The sequence below is a fragment of the Nelusetta ayraudi genome, unplaced genomic scaffold, assembly GCF_046127955.1.
Source record: "Nelusetta ayraudi isolate G7.1 ecotype Tasmania unplaced genomic scaffold, CSIRO-AGI_Nayr_v1 ptg000097l, whole genome shotgun sequence".
Taxonomy (NCBI): Eukaryota; Metazoa; Chordata; class Actinopteri; order Tetraodontiformes; family Monacanthidae; genus Nelusetta; species Nelusetta ayraudi.
Genome location: NW_027466147.1, coordinates 787,471 through 800,000, shown reverse-complemented (window position 1 = coordinate 800,000; position 12,530 = coordinate 787,471). Strand labels below are relative to the sequence as shown.

General features: G+C 47.0%; 1 protein-coding gene across 4 annotated transcripts in view; it reads right to left on the bottom strand.

Moving 5' to 3' along the window:
- Positions 1-12,530, bottom strand: part of ldb2a (LIM domain binding 2a) — an 83,368-nt gene that overhangs the window by 55,301 nt on the left and 15,537 nt on the right. For all 4 annotated transcript variants that reach the window (XM_076048225.1, XM_076048226.1, XM_076048223.1 and 1 more), the window contains exon 2: positions 7,968-8,070. In XM_076048225.1, the coding sequence (XP_075904340.1) occupies positions 7,968-8,070 (103 nt within the window). The remainder of the gene's footprint in view (positions 1-7,967; positions 8,071-12,530) is intronic.

Here is a 12,530-nt window from a genome sequence, read left to right as displayed (position 1 = left end):
GTGTAGAAAATGGCTCCTGCTCAGCGTCGTCAGAGGGAGGAGCAGGTGGAGACGCATTAGAGGAGGTAGTCGTATTGATCCGAGCAGCGCAAATAAGAGCACTTGCATTTCTTAGATATATCATTTATTTATTGAGTCCAGCAAGTTGCAAAAGGGGGAGGAAGCGTAGGTCTCTAAAAACAACAACAACAACAACAACAAAACGACAAACTGTTAATAATTGCAATTTGAATGATGAAATGTGCAGTTAGGCAGCGGCTGAAGGAATAAAGTGCCTCTGAAATTAACGAGTTGTTGCGGATCCGGGAAATCTGCTGCGAGGCGCAAAACACATAAAGAAAAGCAAAAACAAAAGAAGAGAATCATTTGTTTCATTGGTCCAAGATGGTCGAGGAGGGGAAAAAAAACCACACAACTTTGTGACGCTGCGTCTCCTCGGAAGGATCTCAAGAGTTCCGGAAGTCCGGCAGTCTGACCACCAGCACTGAGATTTCACTTCAGGTGATTTCGGGAAAACAGAGCAGAGACGGAATAAAAGCATTTATTCACCGTGGAGACGGCGATGAGCGGCAGCGCAACGCGTCGTTTCCACGTTGAAGGCGACGGAAACGGCAGTTTTTTTTTTTAAGGTTTGGAATCTCGCGATGAAAAAAAAGAATTCATTCGATTGAATGTGACAAGTTATGTGTGTTTCACGAGAGTTTTGCCTCCTCTTGCATCCAGTCCTGCTTCTCAAATTATTTCAGCCTCCGCAGCTTTTTGTTTAATGCAAAAACGTACGCATCCCATTTCTACACATGAGAAATGTTTCCTCCTATGAGGAGGCTCACAGAAAACACTCCGTCCATCTGCTGCTGCTCCGGCCCCCTCTCTGTCAAATTTTCGCACCCATTGTGGCCCCACCGGTGAAAAAGTTTGCCCAGCCCTGGTCTAGAACCTTCTTCCACCCCCTCCCTAAAAAAATAAACAAAAAAGCCGACCCCTTTTTTTCCCAACAGATGGAAGCAGTGTCGAACTTTTCAAAGAGCTCTATACATACATACATACATTTTTTTTTTTTTTTTTTTAATCTGTCATTCCTCCTCCTCCTCCTCCTCCTCCTCCTCCTCCTCCTCCTCCGTCTCCTCTTTGAGGCCGATCCGTTTCCCAGGCTCTGCTCGGCTCTGCTCGGCTCGGCTCACAGGGTGTCAATCAGCAGGCAGCCTACATCTCGGCCGCCGCAGCGGCAGCAGCAGCGGCAGCAGCAGCAGCAGCAGCAGCAGCAGCTGAGCCAGGGCCGCATCATCCCGCCTGCCAATCAACGCCCGCCGCACCTTCAATCCATCCCATCCATCTCTCTGTAAAGCAGCGACGCTCCCTCCACCTCCCTCCCTCCCTCCACCTCTCTCTCTCCGTCCCTTCCCCCACCCGCCTCCTCCACAGAAGCTCCTTTAACTCTCACACACACACACACGCACACACGCGCACACACACACACACGCACACACACCTGCACGGCAAAAAAAAAAACGCGGACAAAACGCAGCGGCGAGCCGACGCAGATGCCGCGGAGATGCCGCGGAAGGCGGAGGAGAAGAAGAAGAAGAAGAAGAAGAAGGAAAAAAAAAACAAGCTGCCCCCCCCCCCCCCCACCCTCTCTCCCTCCTTCCTTCTCCCCGACACAAGATTCAATAAAAAGGAAGAAGAAGGAAAAAAAAAAAGCTGCCGCCGCCGCCGTCAATCTTTTTATTCAGCAGAAAGACGCCTCGGCAGACAGACTCCCCCCCCCCCCCGCCGCTCGCACTCACGCAGGTAAACGCAGTGTGTTTTTAACACGGCGGTGGCCGACGTCGAGGTCTCCGGCTTAAAATAATCTAATCATGCAGAACGGAACGCGGCGCGACATCTCGCCCCCTGAAAAAAGGTCATGATGCAACCGAGTGCAATCCTCGACACCTGCCGTGGCGGCTCTTTAGCCTCCTTCACGTCCAGCATGTTTTCCCGGATGGGTTGTGTACTGTGGCTCAGGGTGCTTTTTATACATAGACATATATATATATATATACATATATGTCCATGGTTCGCAGCAGGTGGCGCTGTATATCAGGTTAGTGTTGCTTGTTATACCACAAGACAAGTTTGACATTTTTTTTTTTTTTTTAATCTGGCACATCCATCTTAACAACTTTGGACCTGAATCGCTTTCCCTCTGTCAGAATGCAAGCGGACCAATCAGCATCAAGCCGGAGCCGTTACCGCTACCACCAGCTAGCTCAGGTCAATGGTCTCGTGTTGTTATTGAGCAGACGGGGATAAGAAAAAAAAAACATGATATGTCGCTGATGATGATGATGATGATGACGATGATGATGATGATGATGATGATGATGATGATGATGATGATGATGATGATGCGGATGTGACAGCGACAGCGACAGAAAGAAAAAAATAAAAGTTGTTTAAATTGTTGTCATAGTTTTTAAATTCGTACTGAACATTTCCTGGCACTGCAAGTCAACGGCGCGCTGGTTAACTCAACTGGATCCCTGGCTGTCCATCAAAGTGCCTGTGAACAAACTTGAGCCGTCCAGCAGAATGCCAGAATAAGTAATAAAAACAAAACACTGCAAGTGACAAAAATAACGGGAGGCGTTTACAGCGGCGCTTTGGCCGTGCATGCAGGATTCTCCCCGCAGTCTTCCAAGCAAAGTCTGGTTAAATATAATGAGCCGTTGAATTCAACAAAACAGTTTTTTTTTAATTTTTTTTTTTTACTCACATTTACTCTGAACTATAGGCTGTTAAAAAGTGCTAATTATCATGTGTGTATATAAAACTGACCTTTCCTACCAATATTGCCACACTTCCATGTCGTTTCTTGGCCTCGCCACAGATTAAAATCTTGACTTTTAATTAAAGCACCTCGCGAGTCGCTCATTAAGCAGACTTCGCGGCGGAACCGGTGCCGGTTTGTTCCTTCAACTCCCCTGTTTTTTTTGTTTTTTTTTCTCTCTCTCTTTCTCTCTTTCTTTCTTTCTTTCTTTCTTCCTTTCTTTCTTTCTTTCTTCCCCTCTTCCTCATTACGTCCCCCCGCCTGCCTGAAGATTATTAGCCGCGGCCACTGCGTCGCCGCAATTATTGCGTGCCGCGACGCAAGAATAACCGGATGAATTGAACGATTAAAAACGTGTTGTGACTCGCTTTCCCCCCTCGAATCGGCCCCCGCCAAACACGAGGAGCTTCCACCGCGCTCTTGTTTGAACTGCTTCTGAAACCGAGCCTTGCTCTTTGATTGCATCATGGCGCGCGGCTTTCATCAGATGGCTCTGAGATTGCGGAGCCGGGGCCAAGGTGGTGGGAGTGAAACGCTGAGGCCGCCGCAATCGGCGGAAGATTGTAATTAGGCGAAGTTTGCCGTCGTTTGGGGTTTTTTTTTTCCGTGAGGCCGTAATCGGCCTCCGTCCGTGGCCGACTGCTTCACGCCATACACAATGACGGCGGTAAAGGGTGGAGAAAACGCCACTTGTGAAAAAAAAAAAGGGGGGGGAGCGGGGGGGGGGGACTCTTATCAAAGCAACATGGAGTTGCTTGCTCGCGTAAAAACTTTGATTTGCTGAGGCGCAGACTGCAAATTCTCACTGGAGAGCCGCAGCGCGAAAAAATAAATAATGCAGCACCCTGATAAGGTGGTTATGTTGTGGGGTGGATGGAAAAAAAAAAATGCTTAGCCCTCTGTTTGCAGCCTACCAGCCAAAAAACATATAAAAGATAAACTTCACTCATTTCTGGGGAGCTTGTTGACATGACAGAAACATGGTGGAAAACACAGCTGGAGCGAGTTGAGTGTAATATGCGGCGTTCAATTATTTAACTTACAACATGATAAATAAGCAAAGAGAGCAAAAAAAAATCCCCTCTTCTTAAAAGTTCTAATCTGCCACTCGGTTGAGAGGTTTTGGCTCGAATGACGCGATAAAAATTGAAAACTGTTTGAGATTTTGATGGAATCGTCTGAAGCCTAGAAAATAAAAATAAATACAAACCAGGAGGCTGCGTGATCATGGTGATCATGATGCAAAACTGCTGCCTGCTTGGAAAGAGCAGCGGCAGATTCCTTGCATTCCCGTTGCGTTGCGTTGCTTGAATTGAGAGCGCGAATGGTGAAAGCACTGCAAGTGGAAAATCGCTCTTTTAATTGTGATATCGTCTGAAAGAAGAAATAAATGATTTTTTTTTTTTTTTTTGGGGTGGGGTGGGGGGGGTGGGTCGAAGACTGAGCTGCTCATGTATGACATGTTAGCGTGTCCAACTACGGCAATTAACAAACGAAGACTTTTCGCAATTTGATGTATTTCCTCTGAGAGGCGGCGGTTGAACACCAGCTGGAGACGAGTTACAAAACACCTCGACGCAGGTCCGCGCAAGGAGAGAGGGAGAGAGAGAGAGAGAGCGAGAGAGAGAGAGGGAGAGAGAGAGAGAGCGAGAGAGAGAGGGAGAGAGAGAGAGAGGGAGGGAGAGGGAGAGAGAGAGGGAGAGAGAGGGAGAGAGAAAGAGAGCGAGGGAGAGAGAGAGAGAGTGAGAGGGAGAGAGGGAGAGAGGGAGGGAGAGAGAGAGAGGGAGAGAGAGAGAGAAAGAGAGCGAGGGAGAGAGAGAGAGAGGGAGAGAGAGAGAGAGAGAAAGAGAGCGAGGGAGAGAGAGAGAGAGAGCGAGGGAGAGAGAGAGAGAGAGAGCGAGGGAGGGAAAAACAGATTAGCTAAATTGGCTTTTCTAATTTTTCCTCCGGTGAATGTTATGAAATTAGAGCACCTCAGACTGGAGAGAAATGATTGTTTCCATGTAATTATCAAATAAGGTGCTGTAGGATTTAAAAACAATTCATCTTTAACAAGGACCAGGAGTTCTTCTGCTCTTGCACATCTCTCGCACCACAATAATTTCCAGCAAAATAGTAAATATATTATAGCTGTTTTCAAGCCAACACAAGACAAACCTTTAAGCTGAATTAATGCGGACGTGTGCGAGCGAGTGAGTGTGTGTCTGTGTGTGTTTGTGTGTGTGTGTGTGTGTGTCTGTGTGTGTGTGTGTGTCTGTGTCTATGTTTTAACGACATTGTTCTCTCTGTTTGTTTGATCAAATAAATGACACAGAGGACAAAAACAACAAGCATTTTTCTTCAGCGTCCGAACAAGTGGATGGAAATGCGGCAGAGAAATAAAAGGACTTTGGCTCGTATGTTCTGCAGAACCAGACCTCAGAGGACCAGGTGGCCGGTGGTCACGTTTTAAAAAAAAAGAAAGGCTAAAATGAAGTCAAGGCTTCCAACTCTGAAATGCACACGTGCACACACACACACACACACACACACGCACACACACAAAGGCGCAAACAAAGTATGTAGGAGAGCAAAGAAGTCCTGATAGTAGGCGCAGGAAGGGAGGAGTCGCAGTGATTTGCGGGAAGGAAAAAGGGAGAAAAAGGTTAAAAGGATGATGTTCTTTTTTTCCAGCAGAAGCACTGAGATATTTACTGAGTCGCACATTACTACAGCCGCAATTGCGCACATTATTTTCCAGCGTACATCGACGCGCTACTATTAGATATCTGCAAAAAAAAAAAAAAAAAAAGGCGGGGGTAGGAGGGTGGAGAAAAAGGGAAGCCTTGCAGCTAATGGTGCATCATTATTAGATTGCATCATGTTGTGTTTTGTGCACCTTGGACTTTGCCGGAGAAAGTTTGTCTACTTATTTATCTATTTATTTTAAAGTGAACTGACTTAACAAGTTCCAGTTTTCTCCTCTCTTCACAGAAAGGACGCGTCACGAATTTTAAGTATTGCATCAAACACATCAAACAGCAGCATGGCTCACTGAGCCACTCTCAGATTTGCCGTCGCCCGACTCGTTTTCTCGGTGACGTCGTGCATGTTTCTTTTTTTAATTTTTTTTTTTTATTTTCATTAAAAACACATTTGGCGGGACCAGACTTTTCACACGCTTGCGTTACATGTTGTGCGTGCGCGCGGGCGCGCGTGTGCGTATCCGGGGTGCCGAGGCTGTGAATGGACGGAGGCTCGCGAGCGGGCGGTGAGTCATCGTCGCCATGGCGTTAAGCTTCCCATCGCCGCGGGAACAGGGTCTCTGCACCCCGGGGACTTTTTTTTTCATTTATATATATATATATATATATATTTTTTTTTTACGTATGAAAAGCAAACTAGATTCCTGGTTCGCAACAATCCTTCACCCCACACACACGCACACACACACACACACACACACACACACACACACACACACACACGTCTGTCTCTGTCTCTGTCTCTGTCTCTCCGTCACTGAGCTGAGTCACGCGCACACACACACACACACACACACACATACACACACACACACACACACACACACGCGGGAACGCAAACACACACACACACACACACACATACACGCAGTGCTCATTGCTGCACCACGTCCTTATCTGAGTCTGTGTGATATTCAATATGCTTCAAATATCAAAACACAGACCTATGCAGATGAGACGGGGATGGGGTGGGAGGGGTGTGTGTGTGTGTGTGTGTGTGAGAGTAGGGGGGTGTGGGTAGGGTTGGGGTGGCGTGGACGGGGACGGGGACGACAATATCGCAAACTCAATAACATCCTCTCAGCTCTGACGCTGGCGCCGCGCCGAATCAAACGTGCACGCCGTTGGACGCCCTCCTTGAAATTCAGGCTCTCAGGTGAAGCCTGAGAGGAAACAAACAGATCCTCCTCATCCATCACTTCTTTATGGGATAACGCATAACTTTGCCACGCTTCTCTCAATCGCACAGACGCTCAGTTAATTAGCGTTGAACCAAGGTGCCACCCCCCTCCCCACCCCCCCCGACTGCAACGACGCGACGTAGCCTCGGCCGGGAGGTCCGCTAAATAAATAATGGCGCAAAAACAGGTCAGTCTGGTGCGACAGATGGAGCGTTTTTCTGAGTCCTTTGGGTTTCTCTGGAGTGTCCGTCGGGCCAAGAGCCCAAGAAGAAAAGCTTCTGGATGGGGACACGTTGGGGCGGAGCCGTCAGGTCAGTTCCCGCTAGTTAGCCAGAGGTGCTAACAGGCTCCAGTTAGCCCCACGCCGCCCGTTAGCCAGTTGGTTGGACGCAGGAAATAAGTGTCAGAGGACAAAGAGACAGGAAGTAGCGGCGACAATAACATCAAAAGCAATGAATACTGAAGTGCTTTCCGATAATTAAGTCGCCGCAAATTTAACGCAGTTTGAGACGGATTAAAAAACATTTTTATTGAATGCCGGCAGTGCTGGATGATTTTTGTCTTCAGAACAGAGTGACGCTGCTCATGAATGACAAATGACACAAAAAAAATGATCGACTTCCATAAGCTACTTCCAATGATGTGAAAGGAGCTCAGCGCACGTGCCATCGAGCTCACGTCCCCACCTATACTGACACCTGCTGGTGGGGATGACCGTTTAAAATCTCCATCAACGACACAGCTTGCAGAAATGACACGCGTGTTGCGATCATCCAGGGAAGCAGATGTGCTGCGACAAAGCTGACAATTCACTCTTCCAGAAACCGCAACGTTTAACATTATCATCTTTATTTAAAAAGCCCGGACCAAACGCACCCACGCGACCGAAAAAAAGGCTGTTGTTAAGATAGAAGCGATAGAATAATGTTTTTTTTTTCCCTTTCCCGCATCCCCAATTGGCGTGGAGCTGAGCGAAGTGCGCCGGCGTTTGACAGCAGTACAAATCGTTTCTCTCGAGGCAAACCCCCCCGTTTTTCTTCTAAGTGCTATTTAAAGGCACAAAGGGGAAACGTCGGCGCCCAATAACTTAACCTCCCAATCAGGCTCTCTGCGTGCTCCCGATTCAACCCGCAGACAGCCAATCGCTACGCTACGAGGAGGTTGCTGAAGGTTGTTAAAAAAAAAAAAAAAAACTCAGAGAGGAGCGTGGAGAAAAAAGTCAGAACTCACTGTATCTCTTTGGTCCGTCCTCCAGGCAGAAGGAGAGCGTCAGCGTGGCGTCCTCCTCGAAAAACTCCGTTGCAAAGGCGTCCCACCACAGGCTGTCGCTTTCCTGTGAACGCAGGCGAACACAACGGTTAGTCAACGGATGCTAACAAACGTAAGTCCATCTATCCATCCGTTTCCAATAGCCGCTCGCTCCTGCACGCAGGGTCACGGGGGTCCGCTGGAGCCTCTCCCAGCTGTCATGGGGCGAAGGCAGGGTGACACCCTGGACAAGTGGCCAGTTTGTTGCAGGGCCACCAAATGTCACTGTCTTTATTGTCTCCTATTATCAAGTAACTGCAGGTTGCTGTTTTTTTCTTTTCTTCAGTTAGTACATAAATAGGGCGACACAGTGGTGCAGTGGGTTAACTCTGTCGCCTCAATGCAAGAAGGTCATGGGTTCGCTCATGGATCAGGGGCCTTTCTGTGTGGCGTTTGCATGTTCTCCCCGTGTCTGCGTGGGTTCTCTCCAGGTTCTCTGTCTCCTCCCACAGTCCAAAAACATGAATGTGGAGCAAATTGGAAACTCTAAATTAAACTGTAATTTTACTAGCCTGAATTACAAACGGAGGTCCGACTTTTTACAATCGGGTGACGATTTCTCTCGGCATGCGCAGTCTTTCATCGCAATCATCGCCCCAACTTTTTTTTTCTTTTTCTTGCAAACCGTGGTGGCAGTGAATCGGAGGGCGTGACAGTCGGGGATTGCGTTGAAGTTGGAAATAGATAGATAGATAGATAGATAGATAGATAGATAGATAGATGGTAAATGTCAGGTAAAATGACCAGCATTTGAAGAAAAGACAGCAAAAAAAAAAAAAGCCTCGGGTAAGTTGAGTGACAATGTTGACACCAGCAGGATGAATGTAGCACATACATTAGTATCAGCCACTTTGATTGGCAGCTCCACCACCACCACCACCACCACCACCAACAACAACACAGTGAAACAAGGAAAGTTCTGTGGTGAAGCGTTGCGTCACTGTGAATCTCTTGGCCCTGCAATTACTCCTCGTTAACCCTGCAAGCCCTACCCCTAACAACCCCCCCTCCCCAACACACACACACACTGGAGTGACCCGTCCCACCTCCCCACCCCCCTCGCCCCCCTCGCCCTCCTCGCCCTCACCTCTACACCTCGCCATGTTTGACTGATGCTAATTTTCCCCGACACGTTATGACAGACCGCCAGGTTTCACTGGGCGCCGGCGCCGAGAGATGGCAAGCACCCACCAGATGTTGACAATTAGCGTTGTCACTATCAAGCAGCGTCAAGCCTTGACGAGCGAGCAGCGACCGGAGCGCCCCCCGCAGGTCATCGCGTCTCTGGCTCCGGGAGTCTGACACAGCCGATGCGGCAGATGTAGTTTTGGGAAGATCTACTGGCGGATCTTCATCATGGAGGTCAATTGATAGCTGATCCGGAATCACTGGTGAGCTCTTTTAATGATAACTCTAAGCAGATATTTTTAGACTTCCCGTTCTGTTTACGTAGAAAGAGCCGTTGTCAGAAACTTGTTCATAAGCAAATGATAGCACAGTCTAATAAAATCCAATAGTATATTTTAGTCGAAAATTGAGGCAAGAAAATGTTGAGAGCCCGACTTGTGAGATCCCAGGTGCAAAGAGCTGAACTATGTACACTTTCACACTGGCAAACCTTTAATAACCCCGATCAATACTTTGGTTTAGTCAGAAAAAACAAGCAAACCCAAATCCGTTTGTTCCAACAGACATCGCTCACCACGGATGATACCAACGGCGTTTTTGAAGCGCATCGTCAATCAAATGAAGTCTGCACATAATTACTGCCTCTGCCGTCAATTAACTTCTCAATCTTCTGTTTCATTATTTGGTCTGGAAAGTTTCTGAAGAAAAAAAACAGTCGCCAGTCATCATGTCCCTACGTTTTTGTTTTTGTATTTTAATTTGCTCGTCTTTTGTCGGTGGAAACATGGGAAATATTGTCTTTCATCTTCGCATTTTAAACGCTCGGAGCATCGATAAACCCCCTCTAGAAACACAATAAAACACCATGCGAGTGACACATGTGTTATTTTGCTCCCATGATAAAGAACCAGTGCTGGTGAGCCTGCCGGCTTGCCGTCCGCCGGGAGCCCACCGACTGCATGAGCTGCCATGTGTGGCTGCTGCGTGTCTGTCCGACTGCCTGTTTGACTGACTGTGTCATTCCGTGAGACGCAGCAGGCACGTGTGCCGCGTTCTTTGGTGTGCGCTAACATCTCTATCAGCGAGACGGACAGACGGACAGACAGGAGGCGGAGGGGTGGGGGTGTGTGTGTGGGGGGGGTGGCACGTCAGGATCAGCGCCGCGGCTAAATCTGCATTCGGACTCAGACTTGAGCGCATAATCCAGCGGCGGGAGGGGCGGAAACTCTGGGGATTGACAGTCAAGCTACGGGTCAACGAGACAGGCAAACAGGCACGTGCACGCTTAAAGTGCACAGACACACACACACAAGCACAAGCAGAGCCGAGGCAGCCGCTCGCTGTGGTCGGGCTTTGCGGCTGCAGATGATTGGTGCTTTGTCCAGACGCAGGGATGCCTTTCTATTTTTTTCCAACGTTTTTTTCTTCATTAGAACAAAATGATGCAGCCAATTAGACAAATTCCTGCAAATTATCAAGTTTAATTCCTGGTTAGACGCAGCAGATTTTATTTTCACACATCCGCCTGAGAAAGAGCCCACAGATACAAGTTAAGAATGTAGAGGCCCCACTAAAAAAAAAAAAAACAATGCCAGAATATTGTCACCTACATTTTTGTTCTCGCATAAATCCTGGAATTTTCAGTGTGGCAACTGTTTTCATGCTCTCCTAGCATGAACATTTCCTGGAACGCAACGTTTTCACTTCAATTTGTGCGAGAAGCGACTGGAGCCACATGAGATGAGGCAAAACAGGAAATGACGGCAAAGCATGGGCAACACAACATCATCTATTCATTCATTCATTCATTCATTCATTTAGCGGCACTTAGAGGAGGCCAAAAGGATTTGTTTTCTACCATTAGGGTCAGGTGAACACCTTCCTATTGGTCACTTCTCACTGGTCTTCCAATGAAAACTCCAACCATCGGTAACTTGCATTTCCTCCTTGAAAGAAGGCCGACTGGTTTGGTACATATTCCAAGACCACCATGATTTCCTCACAATTTATTTTTGTTTTCCTAAACCCAAACAGCTCTAAAAATCACTTAATCACCTTGAAACATTTATCATATAATATTATATATACTCTTTTTTTGATGCAGGGAAGTGTGGTTGTGCGTGCATGCGTGCGTGCGTGCGTGCGTGCGGCATTAGCTTATAATAACTCACAGCGCCAGTGTTCATTGTAATAAAGCAAGCCGTCAGCCTGTGCAATAGTGTGTCTGATTTATGCTCCGGCATCTCCAACAGCTTCAAGGATGAATAAAAGCACTTCAGCCGCCAGATTGCAGTCGTGCGAGCACGTCCGCGGACGGCAGGGGCACAAAAAGCAGGGAGAAAAAAAAACAATAAACACAATTCACTCACTGTGCGTAAACACATAATCTACATTTTAGATGAAAACTGAGCAGGTTCCGTTGTACTTTAACACGTGTGGGTTTTTTTTTGGTTGTTTTGTTTTGTGCACTGATAAAGGAGTTAAACATGTTTATATCGTGCTATCATGTACACTTTCCGATGCAGGGCTTTTACCTCTTTTCTTACCGCTATCCATCACACAGGCAGCAGAGCCTAATATGAGGCGCTCCGATGCATTTGAGAAAGAAGATATTTTTTGTTGTTGTTTTTTTTTTTTTTTACTCATTTGTTTCTTTATGCTGCAAACAACGAAAACATCGGTATGTGACGTTTGGCTCGGCTGTTAAATTCAGTTGCAGCCAAAATAGATGACAGCCACGACAAAGGACAAACTGCCTGGATTTAGTGTCAGATATCCACGCACACACACACACACACACTCATGTTTTATAGTCTCTGGTGTTCATTAAACTTCCCCTCACTATTCAAATGAAAATGTTTTGCTTCCCGCCCGCTGCCATGTTTTACGGAAGTCTGTCTTCATTAAATTCATTTATATTTTAAATCACAAGATAACGATTCGTTCACATCCACATTTAAAGTGATTTTAAGTCCTTCACCAGCGGGGGAGACCTCTGTTCCCTGCGCTGTTTAATTCACTTTTCAAATTTGTTTCTGTTTTTTTTTTTTTTATCTCCTGGTACACAAAGCTAGAACTTCACCAATACAGACATGTTCCATGACGAGATTCTTCAGCTGGGGCTCCAACCGCAGATGATGGGATTAGGAAAGAGGGTCGGACCCTGACCACACAAGCCTCCAGCCTCATGAGCTATTTGTTTTTTCAGTATCCGTTAGTTACAATGCTCTTCTGGACACGTTTTCTTTCTTCTTTTTTTTTTATTTGCAAATAGTAATAGCAGAAAGGGAACTCCTGCTTATAATCAGTCGCAATTTATCCCCCCAAAATCTAAAGCCACATTTTTCAAATGAATTA